General features: G+C 32.7%; 1 protein-coding gene across 4 annotated transcripts in view; it reads right to left on the reverse strand.

Annotated features, from left to right (window-relative positions):
• Window positions 1-24,399, reverse strand: part of LOC105338195 (uncharacterized) — a 410,054-nt gene that overhangs the window by 326,645 nt on the left and 59,010 nt on the right. The window contains exons 17-19 of one of the 4 annotated variants that reach the window (XM_066078020.1): window positions 20,595-20,715; window positions 20,134-20,296; window positions 19,747-19,987 (exon numbers count right to left, since the gene is read on the reverse strand). The exons of the other annotated variants lie outside the window; for them this stretch is intronic. Of the exons in view, the coding sequence (XP_065934092.1) occupies window positions 19,793-19,987; window positions 20,134-20,296; window positions 20,595-20,715 (479 nt within the window). The 3' untranslated portion in view covers window positions 19,747-19,792. Of the gene's footprint in view, window positions 1-19,746; window positions 19,988-20,133; window positions 20,297-20,594; window positions 20,716-24,399 lie in introns of those variants that run through there. 4 annotated transcript variants of the gene reach the window in all.

Consider the following 24,399-nt stretch of genomic DNA (forward strand, 5'->3'; position numbering starts at 1 on the left):
TCTGATCTGGTTTCAGCTAGATAACATTTTTGTAGGGATGTGGCCTCAACGAGAAAAACAGCCTGCAAGTCCGGGATTCTAGAGTCTATAGACACGGCAAGACAGTGAAAAAACACATTTTTAGTATGGTTTAAAGTATTGTTAAAAACATGTTGCATTTATTTTTTTTCTTACTTTCAGCTGACGTGTTTTTTTTAACTTTGTTCATAATCCGTGGTTTATTTGTTATTAACCACATATAAATCCAAACAGTATCAACCAAATCTTTGAGATTCGGAAGAATTATCAGTTTGAGTTATGATGATTTCCGCCCATGCAGGTTCAAACAATCTTATTTTCTTGGTTGAAGCTATAAAAATGATTAATGGAAATTAGTGTCTCCTTTACAGTTGGGAAGTGAAAAACTTTTTAAAACATAATTGTAGAGCTTGTTATGAAGCCAACGGTCAGATCATAAAATTCATGTATTTAAATTTGTTGGTTGTATTCAACATACAATATTTACATTTACTTTCTTTCCCCCTTTCAAATTGCATTTATTTATTTGAGTGATATTTACGCATAACACAGAAGACCCAATCAGCAAATCTGGTGCGTATGAATACAGCCTTCCTTTAGAATTTCACGAAAAACAATACTGACTCTCCACGAGACTTCATGCCAGATCACGACCCGATATTAGCCTACGCTGAATAATATTTCATTGATGTGAATACATTTATTAGTAAGATGAATTAAATTGATTAATTTCTTAGTAAACCAAAAGTATATTCATCAAACTGCAGAATGAAAAATAAAATTCTTTTATAAATTATCAAATCTTTGTGCACTATTTTTGTCAGCAGGATTCGGCTGTTCCAATGGCTCTCTGTTAATTGCACATCACTCGTTGAATAAGGTAGAGATTTTAAAAAATAAATTATGTTTTCGGAAAGAGAATGTTAAAAATCGTAATCCGTGGTTTAATTGTATAATCTCCACATAGAGACTCAACCTATATCAACAAAAGTTTAGAGACTCAGAAGTCATAACAGTTTGAGTTCCTTTGCCTCTACAGTCAGGTTCAAACTATCTTGTTTTCTTAGTTCGAACCGTAAAGATGATGTTTAGAAAATAATGTCTCGTATACGGATACGAAGTCAAAGACTTTTGAAAACATATTTGTAGAGCTTGTTATCAAGTCAACGGTCACATTAACAAATATTTAAATTTGAGGTTGTATTCAACATACAACATACTTCGGTTAAGTGTTACATCTGTCCTTATGATTGACTTAATTTTTGAGTGACTTAAAAAGGGCACCTGAATCTGACTTAATTATAACCTGGATGGAAAAATATCATGGAGATGCGCTTGGCCATTGGTTAACAGTTATATTTGAAAGTGAGTCTCTCTATGAAATGCTTGTAATAAGTGTTCTTGCTATCGTGCTTTTTTGTCTATTAATGCTATGAAATATGTCAAGGAAACACATTAAAACTCTGATCTGGGGTCAGCCAGGTAACACCAATTGTTACAAAAGCGCCGCCTTTCTACTGTACACCCTTATTCCCAATTTCTTTTATTTCAGTGTAGGCTTAAACCAAATTGTCATTTATTGCATCAAATCTGGGCTATTGTTTATAGAAGCTACATAAGGTATATCATTAGGTCTACACTGTGCCTTTGCCATTTTCATAGACATGCAGCCTCAACAAGTAAAACAGCTTGCAAGTCTGGGATTGTACATACTACAAAAAAACCAGCAAGACTGTGAAATAAAAACACACTTTACAACATTGAATAAAATATTGTTAAAAACATGTTGAATTAATTTTATCCTACTGTCAGCTGACAATGTCATGCTTTTTAACTATGTTAATAATCCGTAGTTCAATGGTATAATTTCCACAAACAAACTCAACCAGTATCAACAAAATCTTAGAGACTCGGAAGGGTTAACAGTTTGAGTTATGATGACTATCCACTCAGTTTCAAAATTTTATTGTCGTAGCTGAAGCTGTAAAAATGATCGATAGAAATTAGTGTCTTATATGGGGGATTTGTGTGCCTTCATAAAATGACTGTACCATATACGCCTTCAAGACAGTAAAAAAAACACATTTTACAACACTGTATAAAGTACTGCATTGTTTTTGGTAAACTTTCAGCTGACCATCTTTGCTAGCCAAGGGGTTTCTGTTTACTTTGCTCCCCATAAACCCTTGGCGGATTTCATTACGAAAACTCGGTGATATGGATGCGCTCTCTAGCGAGCATATTGCATATATACTTTTTGATCGAAATAAACAACGGGTTATATACACATCATGGCATTAATACAACTTGAAAACATGTTGACTACCGAATATCGCAACATAATTAACGATGCTTTTAGTAGTGATTAAATACAAATTAAGTTATAACCCAAGAAAAGTACGGGATGTTTTCTTTATAGTGTTTTGTAAGGACCTGTACTGGGAGTGAAAAGTCGCCGATTTCTATGAAAGCTTTAATGCTATAAAACCAGGTATCGTTATCGTGAATAAAACACAGCTCATTGAACCTTTAAAAGCAATAACCATAAGCCATGGTAAGCAGGAACGTATATACTAACGGGATAGGCAACTTCTAAATTCGCCATGTTTACTTCCCATGCTATCACGCGAGCCTTGACAAGTTTGTAGAACTATGTTCAATCACCAGTAAAATATATAGGTTTTTAAACCGATCTGGTAAGACCATCGTTGTTGAGGCACTGTACCCGAGTTTTCGAAATGAAATCCACACTGCTCCCCATAAACCCTTGGCTAGCGAAGATGTCAGCTGACATGCTATTTTAAATACGTTAATTGTGTTTATAATAGTGTGAGATTCTACCTACTTCGGACGCCTGTAAAACAGTTAAAACATTTTACATCATGGTATAAAATATTCTTTAAAAAGTGTTAAAATGCTGAATTGTATTTGAATGCGCTTGATCCTTGGTTAGCAGTCTTTTTCAAAAGTAAGATTCTTAAAAAATGCGTCTTATTTGTATTCTGAATCTCGCGCCCTTGGCAGGAGGAATGTTAATACAAGTTATCGAAAAATTATATCATTTATGGGAACCATGAGTACTAATTGCGCCCCATCATTGACGGGCCTATATTTGTATAATATGAAGCAGAATTTATTAAACGCTTGTACCAGAAAAAATATAAATTACTCGCTGTGGCCTTCAATACTTACATTCAGTATATCGACGACATATTACTGATTAACAATTGTTACTTACGTACTTATGTTGACTCGATATATACGGGTGAACTTAAAATAAAAGATACTATAGAGTCTGTTTTATCTGTTTTATATTTGGATTCTTCACTGGAAAGGGACATGGGTGGTAACCTAAAAACAAAATTTTATGATAAACGTGATGACTTCAATCTTTCTATAGTCAACTGTCCTTACTTATGTAGCAGTATATCTTCATCAAATGCGTATGATAGAGTTTTAGTCTCTCGATCAATTTGATACGCAAGGGCATGCTTTACGTATAAACAATTTTAAGGCGAGGTAAGTTAAAGACACAAAAGTTCATAAAACTGTTATGGTCAATACTAGGAACCTGTCCGCAAATACAATCTTCCACTGGGTCGCATGCTGATCGACTCTCTTTTTTACTTATTGTTAGACCATAATTAATCATCTAATTATGTAGGTTTTCTTTCAGTTTTCCGATGACTACAAAGAATACACGGTGGGTGTGAACTGTCACAAGAGGATACTTGCAAATACATGGTAGCTGATCCCTCCTCTAATTTTGTTTGCTCTGCTCCTATTTTGTAAATGTTTTTTTAAATTTGGTTTTGATTACAGTTTGTATTCGCCACGTCATTTTTATGCCTTTATAGTGTATGAATTTTGTGTGTGCCTATGGCCTGATTATAGCATAACGCCTCAACAAATAAAACAGTCTGCAAGTCAGGGAAGTTAAATACTACCGATGACTGCAGAACAGTGAAAAAAAACATAGGTTACAACCTAGTATAGAACATTGTTAAAAACTTATCGCATTAACTTTATCCTTTTGTCAGCTAACATTTTTTTCTTCTAATGACCATGTTATTTTCTCAAAAGACTGAATAATAAGTTGAAAAAAAATGTGTAACTGTTTTGACCCTCTAAGTGAAAAGTATAATTTGTAAAATATACTTATGTTCAACTGTTGTGATCTCCTCAGTAATCTTTAAAAATGGCTAAGGGTTCCATAATATATGAGTTGTGATTTGCCAATGAGCTCTATCATTATTGTTCGCTAATTTGGGATTCTCTTAGATGACTGTTTCAATGGAACAGCGTACATGTAATAAAGTGTCACTGCTGTGATTACTTAAGAGGAATCTGTACCCTAATAATACAAAACAATGTGATCCTATGTAGAGGCCTTATCAGTGCATAAGATTCAAATGTTAAGATTCTATCATTGAAAAATATATATGAGTACTATTGTTGTTGTTAACTTCTCAGGTGGTTGAATCAATAGCTTAGGGTACCAATGAATAACTGTTGTAATCTTCTAAGTAGACTATCAAAAGGTCGATGATTTAAAGGTTCTAAAGTACAAGTGTTGTAATCAGCTATGTTGATTGTATCAAAAGTGTAGTTATTTCTTCAGTGAAGTGTATCAGTAGCCTCGTATACTTAAGTGTTTGATCCTCATAGTAAACTGTGTCAAAAGAGCCAGGTACTAATTTGTTACTGCTGTTATCTTCTTCGTGGACTGTAGTGATGATACATCAATGCATAAGTGTTTTGACCCTTTCCTGTACTTTATCATTAGATTATGATATGTATGTGTACAGTCAATTCAAGCATATCTTTTACAACATACACCATAGCATAACATACAATGTAACATTAAAATCGCATAGCATAACATTAGAAACTCATACCATAGCATTAAAATCATAACATAGCATGCAATCTCATACATTCTCATTCGTCATATCATACCATAGCATACTATAGCATAGTATACAACCTGCTTTTAACTCGATTTCAAATGCTTTTATAAAAAAGAATTAATGTTCACATTGCAGATTAGTGGTAAACTTTGGCTTCTAATCATTTAACATTGATATGTTTAGAGCTCCCCTGTGTATGGAGGCGTTTTTGTTTAAATCGCCTAACATACCATAGCATAGCCTAACATACCATATCATTAACCATTCATTTTAATCCCTCATAGAATATCATAAAATCTCCTAGCATTACATTTAAATCTCATAGCATATCATTTGAATTGCATATCATAGCAAATCTAAGGTTGTAAAAGATATTAATGTACATAAAATGACTGTAACAGTTGTAGTTTTCTTAGCAATCTGTATAAATAGCATATATATTGAACAAATGTGTATGATTTGTGATCCTGTCAACGTACTTTTTCATTACACTGGGGCACTTACCTCTAACTGTTGTTAGTAGATAACATTAACTTTCTTACTACATTTATCAAATATCTACGTACTGATGTAATTAATACTGTATAAGTACAAACTGAGACGTACCTGCAATAATATGGTATTTGTTGTTTAACATGTAGGAAGAGGGCGAATTAAGTTTTTATAACCTGTGCCTAATCCCATTGCAATATATAATGCAATAAAATATGTTCAAATTAACTGTTGTTATTCCCTAAGTAATACAGTATAGATAGCATATGATAGTATTTAGATATCCTCTGATCCTCTAAATGAACTCTAACAATTGCATAACTTCGTAATGTATAATTGTTTTATCCCTCTTAGTGGAATAATATTGTTACAATGACACAGAGAACCAATATATAACTGTTGTCATCCTTTCAGTAGACTCTGTCAATTGTCTTTAGTAACAATGTGTAACTGTTGTGATCTTCTCCGTCGACTATATCAATAACCTACGTTACTGATGCATAACTGTTGTGATATTCTCAGTAGATTTTTTCAATGGCCTAGAGTATTAATGCATAAGGTTTGTGAATCATGCAGTTAAATCAGTGAATAGCCAAAGATACAAATGTGTGAATATGTTGATCCTCTAAGTATTCGGTATTAGAAGCATACCGTACTTATATAAAACTTAATGAAAAGTATCAATAGATTTGGTTTTCCTCTCAGTTGATTAAATCAATAGCAAAAGGTATCCATGTTGAATAATTGTGATTCTCTAAATACACACTAACAATATATAGGGTTCTAATGTGAAAGTGTTGTAAACCTCTCAGTTCACTTTATCAATATGCAAATAGCATTCAGTACTTCCTTAACTGCTGTAATCCCCTCAGTGGACTGTATCAGATGCCTTAGGTCCTGAATTGTAAGTGCTTGACCCTCCTTGTGAACCGTATCAAACACTTTGGGAAATAGTGTATAACTGTTGTGATACTCTTTGTGGACAGTATTAAAGCTTCAAGTTCAAGTGTAACTGTTGCTATCTTCTTAGTTGACTGTATCAATAGCTTAGGACACAATTGTGTTTTGTGAAGCTCTCAGCGAACAGTATCATATATTTTAGATACTTATTCGTACTGTAGTTAATTTTTTCAATTATATGTATCAAAAGCTTAAGGCATTGCGACAGTGGTTGTGTTGTGATCCTGTCAGTAGACTGTATCATTATTTCAAAGTACGAATGTACTAATTAAGAAATGATGTGATTTTTCAGTGTGTTGGCAATGTTAATAAATAAGGAATAAGGAATCATTTTTTGAGTATTATGCGGTGATAATTTCGGTCGGGGCGTGATCAAATCCAATAAAGCCTGAAGGGCTTTATGATAGATTTGATCACTCCGACCGAAATTATCATCTCATAATATTCAAAGAATGATTCCTTATTACTTATATTTATATAATTTTAAGCCATCGTACCATTATATATATTTAAATGATAGATAAGCAAACCCCGCTGGCGCCTCGATTTGGCGTCATTTGTATTATGGGTTATATAGTACAAAATTGATACGTAGTGTTATCACAGGCGAAGACACTGGAAAATGTAAATATAACTAAATAAAAGCTGCTGTGATTTTTTTATTTGACTGCGCATATATCAATAAATTACGGTACATGGATATTTGTTGAGATCACCTTGGATAACTCTATCATTAGACTTAGATACTCATGTGTAACTAGTGTGATTTTCTCAGTAGTCTGTATCAACAGCTTAGGGCACCAATGTGTATATGTTGTAATCCTCTCAATGGACGTTATCATTATTCTAGGGTACTAGTTTTTGTAAGTGTAACTAATGTGATTCTCTCTTTGGAATGCACTGAATGCATAGAGTCCTAATTAAAATGTTGTGATTTTCCCAGTGGATTCTATCAATATCTATAGGTACTTACCCGATGTGATCCTCCCTGGCTGAGATCATTATTCTAAAAAAACTAATCTGTAACTGTTGTGATTTTTGTAAGTGGATTGTGCCAATAGCTAAAGTTATTATGTAAAAACTCTTATGATCCTATATCAAAAGTCAAGGATACTTACATGTATATATTACTATAATTGTGATCACCAGGTAAATGATTCCGTGTCAAAGAGTCAATGCTTCAACTGTTGGGAAACTGAACATCGGAAACAGCAGTGTAAAAATGAAAGGGTGTGCGGGGTCTGTAGAAAACTGGGACACGCTCCTAGGTCAACCGAATGTAAGCATTACGTGGATCCTCCGACAACCGGGGAAGTGGTAGTGTTTCAGGGCATGTCCATTCCACTATCCAACTTTTATCCGTGTTCTATCAATGTGTTTGGTGAGAAGCACAACTCCGCTCCGCAGAACATGCTTATCAGCTGACTAAAGCAATTCGCGCAGATGCAGCAAAAAAAGTGAGAAAAGCGGAAAAGGCTTTAGACGCCAAAAGAATTGGACATAACATCAGGGACCCGCAGGACTGGCAGAGTGAAAAAGAGGCAGTGATGGAAGAAATAGTCAACGCCAAGGTTGACCAAATCCCCGAGATCAATACCAAATTGGAAACGTTTAACAACGACACCATGTATTCTGAAGGTACGTTTGACATGGAGTGGGGTACAGGACTGGACGTCGATGCCACCTTAAATACCGATCCGAAAAAGTGGCCCTATGAAAACAAACTAGGGAAAATCTATCAAAAGATTGCTTATGAATACGGCAGAAAACTCCGCAGTGCTTCCGTCCCGCGTACGAAAGGAGCGACAAATGAGAGACAGCCCAACATTGAGGAACTGCTGAAAGATGTGCGGAATGACAAGAAGGGCAAGAAAAACGACAAGTGCGGTGCCCGTAAGTAAGTAAAACGCCCACTAACTCTTACCAACACATAAACAATTCCTCTATAAAACTTTACTCTCTAAATGTTAGAGGTTTAAATACTTACAAAAAGGGAACAACACTTTTTGATTGGTTAAAATATGTTAAATATGATATTTTTTTCTGCAAAAAACTCATTTTGTAAAACAGCAAGAACTCACGATGGTTTGGGGGAAATAGTGCATTGTTTTTCAGAATCTGTACATAGTAGGGGTGTATCAGTTTTGTTTAAAAAGAATAGTAAAATAGAGATTATAAACCATTATAAATCTGTAGACGGCAGACGATTTCTAATTAATATAAAGTATAAGGATCAACAATTGACTCTTGTAAATGTTTATGCGCCTAATAATGAGAAATATAGAATTGATTTTTTCAAAAGAGTAATTACATAGATTAATTAAAATGCGATAAATTTAGATAATGTGATACTTTGTGGAGACTTTAACTGTCAAATAGATACAAATAATAAAGATAAAAGCGTTAGTGTACTAAAGAAAATCTTGAAAACATTTTGTTTTAAAGTTTGCTGGTTATCAGGTGGGAAAACTTACGAACAAGGCTTAACATGGTGTAATGGGGATATAATGTCCATCAAAGTAGGATCGATTATGTATTTACTTCAGAACAGTTATCATTTCCAATGAATACTATTTTTCTAAGAAAGGCGCTAAACATAGACAATAACAGGTTTACAGATCACTTGGGTATATTTCTTGAACTCTATACTTGTGAAAATCCCCGAGGGGCTGGACATTGGAAGCAAAACAACCCCTCCTCTTTGTAGACTGTTACAATTACCCAGAGTAGGAATGTGCAACTGTTGTGATCATTTCAGTAGACTCTATGTATGGTTTAGGTAGCAATGCATAGCTTATGTGACCTCTTAGTGGACTGTGTCAACATCTTAGGGAGCTAGTATTATATGTTATGCCCCTGTCACTAAATTGCAAAGAGTACTTATGAAAATGTTGTGATTCTTTCAGAAGACTACACAAAAAGCCTATGGTACTAAGTTGTGATTATCTCAGTGGAATGCATCAATACCCAAGTGAACTTTATAAATAACTGTAAGGAACTAATGTGTAACGTTTGTGTTCCTTAAAGTAAAATCTAACAACATATTTGGTACTTACATGTAACTGTTATACTCCTCCTAATGGACATTATCAGTAGTCTAGGTCACTTAGATGTGACAGTTATCTGGCTCTTACTATGCAATATCAGTTTGTGATCCCTTAAGTAGGCTGGATACTTAAGTTTAAATCTTATCTTGGAGAACAGTATGAATAGCATAGTTTCTATGTATAGCTTTTTAGGGAACTAATGAATAACTGTTGTGATCCTCTCAGTTGACGGTACCCTTAGTGTAAGAAAATAATGTTTAAGTGTTGTGATCTCTGTAGTCTGTATCACTAGTCTAGGTCATGTTGTGATCTTGTCAATGGACTGTACGATTATCCTAGGGTACTTTTCTTTAACCATTGTGTCCTCTGAGTGGATTGTATCAATAGTATAGGATACTGATGCATAATTATAACATGGTACAACTTCAGTTGATGTATCAAAAACGTAGGATACTATTGTATAAGTATTTTAATCGTCTCATTGGAGTTTGTTAATAGCTTTAATTATATACTTTGGTTTCATTAATATTTAAGGGTATCAATTTTCGTGGATAAAGTGAAAATCACAGTTTCAAGAATACTTTAATTCGTGGCCAATAACCCTATCAATACACCATATTAGTGGAAATTGCAGTTTAATGAATATTTAATTTCAAGAATAAACTTAACAACGAAATAAAAAAAATTGGTATTCAACGAATATTGATGAAACCACAGTATTGAATATACTTAGAGGATATCAACAGTAATTAACATTACACAGTTTGAACAGTGTTCAACCAGAGATATCACCACATGTCATCTTTACTAGATTTGTGATAAAATCAACTGAGAGGATCAGAACAGGTATACTTAAGTACCATTAGGTTTTAATTCAGTCCACTGAAAGGATCACATTATTTATCATAATGTACCCTTGGCTATTGGTAAAATCTACTGAAAGGATCACCATTGTTACTAAGTTGAACACTAGGCTATATAAACGCAAAGAGCTAAATAACTATATAACAGAATACACACTCTTTCTTTGTTTTACACGATTGATAATAGAAGAAATAGTAAAAAGTATCTCCTAAAAAAAACAACAACAAAACAAACAAAAACAAAAACAAAACAAACAAACATCGATCATCCCCAAAAGAATGAAATCAACGGGCTATTATTGGGGTTGCCAAATGTTTCTGTATGTGCTCAAAATGGATTGATAATGGACTAACATCGATGTACTATTGTATATACATTTTTTCAGATTGTATTGATACAAGTTTATACGGTAATTCTTGTCATTTGTATATTTATATCTGCTTTCAGTGTCTACGTACATGTCCTCATTCATAGTAATTGACAACTTTGGTTTGAGATCTATATACAAAATATATTCATGCATGCTCTCGTATATTTGGATTAGAACACTTTTTATACCGCTTATAAACAGAGAGTCATGTATAAATTTTAGAACCAGGTACATATTATGCATACATTGGCAGGATAACAAAATTGTATATGTTTATATGAAAGCTATAATTAAGAAATAAACTTAATGTCTACTCAAGTTATACGAGGATAACCTTTGTTGGGGCAGTTTACACTTTTAAATCTGCGAAGCGAGTTATAAACAAGAGGCCCATGGGCCACATCGCTCACCTGAACAGCAGTTCCTTGTAACATTACATTTCGTAGCATATGCTTTTTCTATTTTAAACATTGAACCCCTTTCTGGGGACCCAGTTATGGTCCGAGGTTTATGGTTGGCTTGAACAACATAAATAGTAACATAGGAATGAAAATGTGAAGCACTGCAGTGGGACCGCACGTACACAACCTGAAAAACTGAACATAGCAGAGTTCCACTTCAAGAGGAATAACTCTCAGACTGTACAGAACACAAGAAAGATAACTCATGGTTCCACTACATTAGAGTTTACACAATTTGAGGATCCTTGCATAGTAATCTCACAAACTGTAGCATAATAGTTCTCGAGAAAAACTTTTAAAAAACATTTTCAATATATCTTTCTATGTTAAACTTTGAACCCCTCTTGGGGCCACAGTATTAGTCCAGTGCTAAAGTTTTAATTATTTGGAATCTACATTATTTAAGGATGCTTGCCTAGTTATCACACAAGCTGAAGCATTATAGTTCCCTAGAAAAAGATTTTTCAACATTTTCCCTCTATATTTCTATGCTAAAATTTGAACACCTCTTGGGGCCCCAGTATTAGATTGAGATCACGGCTTTTATAATTTCGAATCTACACTATTTGAGGGTGCTGACGTAGTTATCTGACAAATTGATGCATTGTAGTTCTCGAAAAGAAGATTTTTAAACATTTTCCATATATACCGGTACTTCTACATTTAACTTTAAACCCATCTTGGGTCTCTAGTATTAGTCCAGGGGTCACTATTTTAAAACTGTCGAACCTTCATTATCCAAGGTTGTATGCATGATAGTAATCTCACAAATTGAAGCATTGTAGTTCTCGAGAAGAAGATTTTTTAACATGTTACCTTTATATTTCTTTAATAAATTTTGACCCCATCTTGGGGCCCCAGTATTGGTCCGGGGGTCACGATTTTACCAATTAGGAATCTACATAATCGAAGGATGCATGCATAGAAATTCCACAAACTAAAACATTGTAGTTCTTGAGAAGAAAATTTTTAAACTTTTCCTTTATGTTTTTTAAAATGTTTAAATTTTGAACCCCTCTTGGTGCCCATCAATTGTCCGGGAGTTACAATTTTTTGAATCTACATTATTTAAGGATGTACATGTATGCATAGTAATATCCCAAACAGTTGCACTATAGTTCTTGAGAAGAAGATTTTAAAACATTTTCCTACATATGTTAAAATCTAAACCCCTACTGGGGCCCCACTTTTTGGTCGGGGGTCACGATTTTTACAATCTTCACTATGTATACAACCTTTTGTGTATGTATTGGCATTTTTGGTGAAGTGGTTCTTGAGAAGAAAATTTTTAAACATTTTTCATATGTAGTTCTATGTTAAACTTTGAACCCCGCCTGGGGCCCCAGTTTTGGTCCGAGGGTCACGATTTCTACAATTTAGAATCTTCATTATACATACAAGCTTTTGTGTAAATATTGGCATTTCTGGTGCAGTTGTTCTTGAGAAGAAGATTTTTTAAACATTTTCCTAAGGTATTTCTATGTTAAACTTTGAACCCCGCCTGGGGCCCCAGTCTTGGTCCGAGGGGCACGATTTTTACAATTTAAAATCTTCACTAAATATACAAGCTTTTGTGTAAATATTGGCATTTCTGGTGCAGTGGTTCTTGAGAAGAAGATTTTTAAACATTTTCCTATGTATTTCTATGTTAAACTTTGAACCCCGCCTGGGGCCCCAGTTTTGGTCCGAGGGTCACCATTTTTACAATTTAGAATCTTCACTATGCATACAAGCTTTTGTGTAAATATTGGTATTCTGGTGCCGTGGTTCTTGAGAAGAAGATTTTAAAAAAAATTTCCTATGTATTTCTATGTTAAACTTTGAACCCCGCCTGGGGCCCCAGTTTTGGTCCGAGGGTCACCATTTTTACAATTTAGAATCTTCACTATATATACAAGTTTTTGTGTAAATATTGGCATTTCTGGTGCAGTGGTTCTTGAGAAGAACATTTTTTAAACATTTTCCATATGTTGTTCTAAGTTAAACTTTGAACCCCGCCTGGGGCCCTAGTTTTGGTCCGAAGGTCACCATTTTTACAATTTAGAATCTTCACTATATATAAAAGCTTTTGTGTAAATATTGGCATTTCTGGTGCCGTGGTTCTTGAGAAGAAGATTTTTTAAACATTTTCCTATGTATTTCTATGTTAAACTTTGAACCCCGCCTGGGGCCCCAGTTTTGGTCCGAGGGTCACGATTTTTACAATTTAGAATCTTCACTATATATACAAGCTTTTGTGTAAATATTGGCATTTCTGGTGCTGTGGTTCTTGAGAAGAAGATTTTTAAAGACATGCACCCTAAACTTACTGTTTCGCAATTATCTCCCGTTTGAAAAGGGCTGTGCCCTTTATTTTAACAATTTATAACCCCCTTTCCATAAGGATGCTTTGTACCAAATTTGGTTAAATTTGGCCCAGTGGTTTTTGAGAAGAAGTTGAAAATGTGAAAAGTTTACAGACGGACGGACAGACGGACGGACGGACGGACGACGGACAACGGGTGATCAGAAAAGCTCACTTGAACCTTCGGTTCAGGTGAGCTAAAAAGCGTAAATTGCTTCAACTTAAGTAATACGAGCATATCGAAATAGATGTTGAGTTCATTCCTTATAATTTATTTTTCTGGAATTTACTGTACAAATTAGGTGCCTTTAACTTTTTAAAATCTAATTAAACTGTTCAAAATTTAAACATTACGTCAAGCGGATTAGTACGTTTTTGCCGTTGATGCATTGTGACGTGTCTGGAGACGTGCAAACAAGATTTTACGTGTGTTTTCTGTTCAAACTCTTCTGTCGACGATTAAAAAACACATCTTATCAGGCTGTCAAGTTTAAGTTATTAAAAGGAAAAATGTTTTGATAAACTATATAATGAACACCCAAATAATAATAATACGGGTTATGTGTTCAAAGCGTTAAATCAAAATTGCCATAGAAAATTAGACAAATTTGTACACACAACCTTTAATCACAGAAAATTAAAACGACTTATATAACTTAATGCTAAAGTTAGCTATAGGTCAAATGGGCCGGGTGCAGTTTAGTTTATTTCGTTTACAGTATAAATTACAGTGTTTATAAAGCATAATGTCACTTTAATAAACGATTTACTTATATTTTCTATTGTAAAAATGGATAAACACACGTTCTTAAACTAAAACATTCATTCATTGTTAAATACAATGGTATAAGATTAACTTACTGATTAACCGTATTGACTCCGTAAGAATAGGTAAATGGTTAGTCAAAACATTGTAAATGAAACAAACTGTCTTTATATATGAAAGAATAGATGCATTTATTTATTTTTTTAATTGATAAACTTAAGGGATTAAATTCTAAATCAGTTTTATTATTTGTGATATTTTTTCATAATGAAATTTGATGTGTTTTTATAAATAATAAATCTGAATGTAAAAGAAATAGTAAATGAATTGCATTGGTTTTTTTAATCTTAAATGAAAGAGATAGACTAAAAGATATTTCTTTTAAAAGTATTTTGTTAACATTAACCGATCAGATCTATTAATGTTTTTATTTATATATGATATTTCTTTTCTTTGGGTGGATAATGTGTGTCAAATGCCTACACATGGATAAAATAGAAGGCTGAACCCTGTAACAGGTTGCAATGTAGATAATATACTAATTGTTATTATAGTTATTAGTAATTAATAATTTTAATGAATTAATTAGATTTATTCATTTAGAAATTCGTAATTTTTTAAAGTTCACATTTATGAACAGTAAAAAAATACCGAACCAAATCGGAAATTGTTTTAAGCGTTTTGTTTATATAAGATGCATAGTACTGTCTCCTTAAACATTGCTTTTTTTTAGTTTAAAAAATGATTGATAACTCCATTTTTGTTATGCTTAAAAACCCATAATTAAAATAGAAACTTTCATTCATTTCTAATGAACTCACAATATTTTCTCTGAATATAGTAATCAAGGCAAACACAGGTAAATTCTACTTCTATCCTTTAAGAGGATCCCATAATTGCCTAGTTTAACATGTATAATAAGGTGTTTGTTTTGGTAAAAATTCGTTTGGGGAATAAACTAACATGCGCTTGAGGGTGACATTTCACATAAAGCAATTTTTCAAAACGAGAAAATATCTTAATTGTACCAAAAAACTGCATACGAAACAAACAATCAAAAACCGAAAATAATTTGTATCGTTTTTAATCAGCTGCAGGAGTTTAGACTTCTTTCCTGTCCACTTCTCAATATATTCAGGCAGTTTTACTCAGTGGTTTTACTTTTTAAGACACAAGGGCAGGTTAAGAATAACAATAAAAAAGTGGACACAATATCTGCAACAAAATGTGAACAAAAAGAATAAGGTGGCAGGGTATTTACAAACCATAATGTTCGGGTATTTAAAACATTTTATCGCAAGCTTAAATAACTTATTTACTTTGAAAAATAAAAGCTCCTAAAATCATTTAGAAAAAAAATCTAAATACAATTTTTTTCAAAACAGATTATTTATCTTTCAACGATATATTAGCTACTTTGAACACCGCAAAAAAATTTTACCTATAAAAATCATTTGTATTTTTAAAAAAATATTTTAACAAACAAATAGAAATAACCTATTTTCTAATCTTAAAAATATTGAAGACGAAAAAATTGACGAGAATTTTTGTTGTAAAAATGGTAGGGAAAAAAATGAAAAATCAATGTTACAATTCCAAAACCAATTATTCATCAAAGTTTTAAATAAATCAATTAATTACTTATCAAATTAAAAACCATTAAACAACAGATTAATTTATTAGACAATTGGAAAAGTTTATAGCAATACCAAGTTCAACAGTTTAAAAAGAATAACACTTAAGAAATGTGCTTAAATGTCCTCTATGCATTAAAGCACACTTGATCCGCTCCCGACGCAGCGTTTTAGATCTGACCCACATTCGAGTCGGATATGACGTGTTTTGTTTTGAAGTATATTTAGCAAACAACGATGAGCACAAATCTATCGATTAAGTCTTAGAGTCGGATAAAAAGATGCATTTTTCTTTACAGAAAATTAATAAGAATGATAAGAATACATGACATATTAACATAATAATTATCACATTTTCCTGTGTATTCTGTTAATGATTTTTCGATGTTGTTAATTGCAAGAGTCACAATTAAATCACTAATAATAAGATATTTATGTTTATGTTGAGCGTTCGGCGTAGGTATAAAATTAAACACTTAATTAAATAATGTCAATGTGTTTATTCAACACACAGTTAAAAAGGCCCACAGTGGTTACTAGTTGACCACACATATCATGTTTTAATAATTCATTGCTGGTGATAATAAACATTTAAGGATTAAATGAAAATTTATCGTTTAGAAAATAGTTTAATGTTTTCATAGTGAAAATGTGTACTTAAAATAGAATTATCCTAACACCCCCCCCCCCCCAACATGTTAATAAAAAATTAATAAATGGTCAGTCAAGAATAAGGCCGGAGTGGTTTTCTCCCTTCGTTTGCACCTATGTGATAGTTAAACTTAGGTGCAAAAATTCAGTAATAACTTCTAAGGACTTAGGTGCAAAGAAAATTGTATAAGCTAAATCATTTTTTTGTTAATTTTCTTTTTGTCCGAAATTCAGATGTTTTTTTCTTAAAATCTTCTTTTCTCCCGATGTCATCATGAATAATCTCTTAAAAGATACATTTTCCCTATGAAAACAACCATTGGCACCTATGTGACAACACAGACGGTTTACACCTAAGTGACAAGATTCGGTTATATATATATATATATATATAGGATGTATTTGCATGTATGTATGCTATTTTGTTTTACTTTTTTTCTTTCTCTAAACGAACGTCGAATATGACGTCATTTTTACTTTGACGTCATAAATTAAGGTCAAGATCTAGTAAATAATTCAAGAATGTCTTTTCGGTGCTAGAACCATTATGACGTCATAATTGATTTGAAGAATATTTTCCCGTACTTTACGGCTTTATAGGAATTATGTGAAATTTTTTAGCAATTTCTTGGCATTTTATGTTAAATCATGGGAAAAGTAATCCCGGTACCTATATTCAATTTGACATCTTTTTTAAGAGGAGGTCAAGAGTTTGTTCAATGTCGTTTTTGGAGAGACTGTAGGCTCTCTAGGTATATTTTATTAGTCAAAAATGGACAAAACTCCGAAATTTGTTACTTATATCCTTCATATTTCATAGAAAATGGTTGTTTAAAACATTATTTTTTCATAGTGTTTACCAAAAAGTTTAGCCCCGGTACACCCTATGACACAAAGGTATTATTATGAAGCATCATTGAAAGAATTTATATCTTAAATTTCATGAACCTGCAGGCACCTTTCATTTACTAGATCTTGACCTTAAATGCCCTTTATTTTTTTCACGGGATCCTGATATCATACGTTTTCTCAAAATTTCAAAGCCCTATAAATATAAGGTAGAAATTTATACCATTTACCTGATATATAGAGGGTGTTCATTTTTATTACTAGAAAAATACATATAACGCCTGTGCATTTTTACTATAAATTTTTTGTAATATTCTGAAATCTCCTGGAAAAAAATTTGTAGAAAATATTGGTATTAAAACGTGATAAGTAATGTTTATGTGCATGTGTTATGCCGATCATTTAAAATCAAAATAATGAAGTATGAACGGGAAATGATATTAACGATTAGTAATCATTTTAAACTCCTCCACGATATGTGTTTTCGCATGGCAAACTGTTCGTGTAGTTTCTTAGATGTACTTGAATAATTACGCTTATTTTTTTCTTATATGAAAATTCGGCTGAACATATATAGGGCTTTCCGAACTACAGACGGAAAATCTCATATGAGTCATGTTGTGTACTATATATTTTTATTAACTGATTTCTTATGATTGTTTATCAACCATAGTATTGCATTCTACTAGCTTAAGTTGAGTACGAAACGAAAAAAAAAATGAAATCTACACACAATGAAATGTTAAGGTGGCTGGGCGGTCAACAAATTAAGATCTACCGAAATTTACCTAAATTTTAAGATTTAACTATTGTTGTGTAAAGAAATTATCCGTATAATTCACCTTTTAAAGTTGTGTATTTCCCTATATTTTTTATAGAGTTCTTCTTTAACTGGCCACGACCATCGAGTCCTCGTAAATCACAGACACTTGGGGCATGCCCCCCCCCCTTTCAATTGATTTTAAATTTTAAAAAAAAATGAGCTGTAACACACTTTTTTCTTGTTTAATTTTCCCAATATGCGTAATATATCACGGATTATGCAGTCCATTTGTCTCTACAAATTATTTTTAAAAATCGTATTTCTCGACTGACAATAATAAAAAGATCTGCGGTAAAATTTCAGATATAATTGGTAGTATTAATCTAACAATGTAATGTGCGCAAACTTAACATATCGATCTTAAATTTTGGAATTACTCAAGTTTTTTCTACAAAAGCATATTTTTATTCTGTGTGAAGAAAGATTACCATGATCATCTTATACAGGTGATGCTTGCACTTCGTTTCTTTGCTTCTGAGAGTTTTATGGAAGTGATAGGGGACACCATGGGCTATGATAAAAGTAAGGTGAGCCGAGCCGTGGAGAACGTAACAAATGCACTGCTTACCAAAAAAGACCAATTTTTAAAATGGCCTACGCAAGAGAAAATTAAAAAATCAAAGGAGAACTTCTATTTGCGTGGTGGGTTCCCGGGTGTCTTTGGGTGTATCGATGGTACACATGTGAGAATACAAGCACCATCAGACAACGAACCAACTTACGTGAACAGGAAAGGATTGCACTCCATAAATGTGCAAGCAATCTGCTCTAATGACGGTGTGTTAATTTGAGTGTACACTGCATGTAATTTATATTAATTTTGTCATAAATAAATTCTTATTTAACGACAATTAAAGACAACAAGATGTATGTAGAATAGTAATTTACTTTAAAATTTTAAATTTTGATTATAGTCTAGTATATATTTCCACTAATTACTGAAGCTTAATTCTGAACTGTTTTTAAGGAAACAATATTATATGGAAAAAGTCAGTATATTATAATATTATTTTGTAAGATATGAGATTGTGTATGTTCTCCTTTAGGAAAATTCATTAATGTTGATGCCCACTGGCCTGGTAGTACGCATGACAGCCACATTTGTCGGGCGTCAGAAGTCAGCGCATACCTCGAAAATCATCATCGAGGAGTAGACGATGGGTATTTGCTAGGTGACAGCGGGTATGCTTGTTCCAGAGTTCTGTTAACACCGTATCTTCATCCATCGAACGCCTCTTAGGAGGGCTATAACTCGGCCCATTGTCGCACGCGCAACACGATCGAGAGGGTGTTTGGTTGGTGGAAACGAAGATTTCATGTGTTGCATAGTGAGGTTAGAATGAAGCCCGCGAAAGTCTGAAGAATCATTGGCGCTTGTGCAATTCTACACAACATTGCACTGAGTTTAAAGGAAGAGATGGAGGATGGTAATCCTCAACAGGATAATGTCGCTGGGCAATTAAATTATCAAGGACCGGAGGATGGCAGGGCAGTCAGGAACTTCATAACAAGAACATATTTCTAATGTAACAAATGAAAATAAAAACCTACAAACAATTACATTTTAACACATGACCTGTGTACTTATTTAATTCATAATTTTTTACTCATCAGATAAAGCTTGCATTGCACGCATGGCATTTTCATTTTGCGCAAGATTTTGTTTTAAGAGCTCAATTTCATGGGTCAACTTGGCATTCCGCAGCCTCAAGTTTTCAGTTTCAAGTTCTGACCGCTCAATTTCCTTCTGAATCTTCGCATTCTTGAGTCCGATGTGTCTCTTTTCACAACGTAAAACCTTAAATAAATGAAATCAATATTAAACCTGCTTAGAACATGCCGGTATTTATCTGTGTAGGAAACTATTCTGATATTCTTTGAATCCACGAACAAAATTATTGATTCCTTTAATATTTTATGCAAGAATTTGATTTATTTTGTTACCTCATACTCCATTCTTTGCAATTCATCAATTGAAATTTTCTTTCGTTTCTTGGGTCGAGAATCCGATACTGAGGGTTCATTTAAAGTGCGGGCCTTGGTCCCCAACTCTGATTCCTTTTCCGCATTGTGCATAGAAGGAAGTATTACAGTTTGATTTGTATTGCTATTAAATACAAAAAGAAAACAGATATATGGCGCAAACACTAAACATTTTTTTTTGAAACGTACGAATAAAATATAATATATATCAAAACATTAAAAAATCATTTTTTCCATCAACTATAATCATTTGTATGTATTCTATATAAGGGGTTTAATTTTGTCAAATATGCACAATTCATCTTTCGCAATCAATTAATGAAGAACGTTTCGATTCTTTGTGCCAAACAATATATTTTTTCAACAAAAAATTCCAATAATGTGAAATGAAAAATAGTAAATAAAAAAATCGTAAAACACACTCGAAATTTTCGACTTCAGAAACGTCTTCAACAGCTTCGGTTTCAGTTGCCTGCGGACTTTCTTCGCATTCCACAGAGGAAGAGGTACCGGTAGCATCTAACTCAGCATCCTTTAAAACCCCTACAGAAAGAAATTTATAAAATTATAATAATAGAGTAATGCTACAACTTTAAGAGTAAGAAAAAAACTGTTCATAATATAATCAGACATAACCCTTAATATTATACAAAATATAAAACACTTTATTTAACTTTTTAAACTTTTTTAAGTTTAGTGAACGAGACTGTAAGTGATTAATTTTCAAACACAGTTACCAATTGATAAAATTATTGATAAATAAATTGATAAAACTGATAAAAGATTTTGCAGGCACCTCGCATCGGGGAGGGGGGGGGGGCCGCTACATTTTTGCGCAGCAAAGATTTTTCTTATATTTTTATACAAACAAACTGAATTACCATGGAGTTGCCCCCTCCCCTCCCCACGGATATGGGTTTTCAGGATTTTGTAAAGTAATCTTTTTCCCTTTTTTGTTTGCTTTTCAAGATTTTATGGATTAGTCCCCCTCCCCCCCCCCCCCCCCACTTTTAAAAACGATAATACGTGTGTTTTTACTTTAAATGAAGACTGAAAAAAGAATAATGCATAATGCATAAGATATAAAAACAATCTATTTTGCACACATATAGTGACGTCATTTTCTTAAATGAAGTAGGGGGGCTAACCCAGATGGTTTTAATGAATGGTGCGTGATGTGAGTATCAACTTTTGTATGTAAAAGAAACGTAATGTATGTATAGAAAGTATTATAGTTTTTATGTGATTTAATGAAGGATATGTTGGATTGACATTTGTGAAATCCAAACTTTAAATAACAAGTCATAGATTATGTTATTGCTTGTTATAACGTTAGGTGTTTTTGCACAGAAAAGTGAATATGGACACGATTATTATGATAACCTGTTTAAAATAACAAATACAATGTTTCTCTCACTTTAGGGTATAGTTTACGTGTCCAGGATTCGGTTGCACGAACGTCAGTTAAATTTAACTAGCCGTTAACTTGACGTTAACGTAACGTTAAAATTAACGGCGAGTTAAACGGGTTGCTCAAAAGTTAACAAGCTGTTAAAGCTTAGTTAAGTATCTAATTTAACTTACAATTTTAACTCAGGTTACATAGGTACATTAAATATTTAACTAAGCATTAAAATCAAAATGGCGAACTTGTTGTTGTTTGGTAATTTGTTTGCTGGAAGAAAAGAGAGAGTATACAGGCAGAGAATATAGATGAACGATTTAAGTGACGATCAAATCCGATCCAGGTTTCGTTTCAAACGAGAATCAATTCTGGTTATCGCAAACCTGCTGCGTGATGACCTACAAAGGGCTACAAAAAGAAGCCAGTCAATTGCCGTGGAAACGCAGGTATGTCATACGGGTATATCTATTTTATTTTATTTTTATTTCAAGGATAGGCTAAGTAATCATAACACGTTACATGTTTACGAAATACCCCCTCCCCCTCTCTCTCTTTCTCTCATTGAATTAAAAAAGTACAAACTGTATGTCTTAAAAATTGTTTTAGATAGCTACAAGTAATGCAATATGTGTATAATACATTTCTTCAAAACATATATATATATATATATATATATATATATATATATATATATATATATATATATATATATATATATATATAGGATGTATTTGCATGTATGTATGCTATTTTGTTTTACTTTTTTCTCTAAACGAACGTCGAATATGACGTCATTTTTACTTTGACGTCATAAATTAAGTGCCCTTTATTTTTTTCACGGGATCCTGATATTATACGTTTTCTCAAAATTTCAAAACCATATAAATATAAGGTAGAAATTTATACAATTTACCTGATATATAGAGGGTGTTTATTTTTATTACTAGAAGAATACATATAACGCCTGTGCATTTTTACTATAAATTTTTTGTAATATTCTGAAATCTCCTGGAATAAAAAGTTGTAGAAAATATTGGTATAAAAACGTGATAAGTAATGTTTATGTACATGTGTTATGCCGATCATTAAAAATCAAAATAATGAAGTATGAACGGGAAAAGATAGTCATTATATTATAATATGACTTTGCAAGATATTAGATTCTGTATTTTCTCCTTTAGGGAAATTCATTAATGTTGATGCCCTGTGGCAACGCACTTTGAAAAAATTACGCACTTTTAAAAAATTTTTCAAAGTGCGTTAAATTTTGGACAAAATCAACGCACATTGAATGTTTTTTCAAAGTGCGTTAAATTTTGGACTATGTTAACCCACTTTGAAAAAGTTTTTCAAAGTGGGTTATGAAGGTACATCAACATTTTTTAGTATCGACAATATTAACGCACTTTGAAAAAATATTTCTAGATCACAAATTCTGGAACTGAATTTCTAATTAACCGGGTTTTCCAACGGAAAAACCCGGTTATTAAAATGGTGAAAATGGCGGGTGGGCGGGCGGGTGGTCGGCTGCCAAAAGGGTACCCTCATTGTACGGATAACTCCTCCTACAGTTTTCAAGATAGGAAGTTGTTCTTTTGCAGATCAATTGTACATATATCAGAGGTGTGCATATTGCTAGGATTTTGATTTCCGATAATTTATGTAAAAAATACCAGCTTTTGAACTTAATCATTTTTTGGCAAAATATTGCATATAGGGTACTTCATTTCACTGGATTAGGTTGACATGGATTATGGATACAGTTCACATAAAAGAAAACCCGGTTTGCTGTCACATTGACATTTCACTTTTTTGTTGATAGTATGATGATTTGTTAACGCTTGTTTATCTAATTTACCGTATTTAGAACGGGGATGAGGGTGGGGGTAGGGGTTAACAAACGATACAGGTCAAATACCAATGGATCATTTAACTGATTACAAGAAGAAGTTCCCCTACCCCTCATTTTTCCTTCCAAAACATATGATCTTCAGAAACTTTGGGTAAACATTTAGATCGGAAAAAGAAAAATGTTCTGTATTAGTATATGCAGTGTTATTGAAAAACAAGCTGGCCGAACAATCATTTCTCCATTGGTATCTTAAAGATTCTATGTGTTTCAACAGTTACCCTCTTTTCGTATTCTAATCAAATAAATCACTTCAATAAAAGATGCATTTATTAACATTAACGAAAATTAAATTATTATAAATTAAGAAACAAGCATTAGGATGTGGGTTAATTTTCTCGCACTGATCTACCAAAAGATCATATTGTTTTTTATAAACAGAACTAAGGTATCCTTTTTCACATCATATTTGCAATAAGCCAGTTGAAATATATTATACAACGATTGCCATTATTCATTTATAAATGATTCATATTCGTTCGGGCATAGCCCGATATACCAGATAAGAGGTAAATTTGCTGCAAATTCAAAAAAAAAAAAAGAAAAAAAAAAGGGAAAATGCAGTTGCTAAGCGATGAAGTTTATGTCATATTTGGATAATTCAAACCTCCCGATATTTTTTTTTCTGTGTAAATCGTCGATATTGTCTTATGATATAAAAAAAGGCTCATCAAGAAACTGTTTATCAAAATAGCTGAGAATGCAATTAGTTCTTTTTTAAATATATCACATTAAGCTAAACAAGGTTAAAACAATCATTTATTGTATATAAAACTATCAACTATTTTCACTAAACCATGAATTTTTTTTTTCAAAGTGCGTTCATATCGACGATATCAACGCACTTTGAAAAAAATATATATTTTTTCAAAGTGCGTTGACTTGGTCCCAAAATCAACGCACTTTGAAATTT

This window comes from Magallana gigas, chromosome 3 (genome assembly GCF_963853765.1).
Source record: "Magallana gigas chromosome 3, xbMagGiga1.1, whole genome shotgun sequence".
NCBI classification, from domain to species: domain Eukaryota; kingdom Metazoa; phylum Mollusca; class Bivalvia; order Ostreida; family Ostreidae; genus Magallana; species Magallana gigas.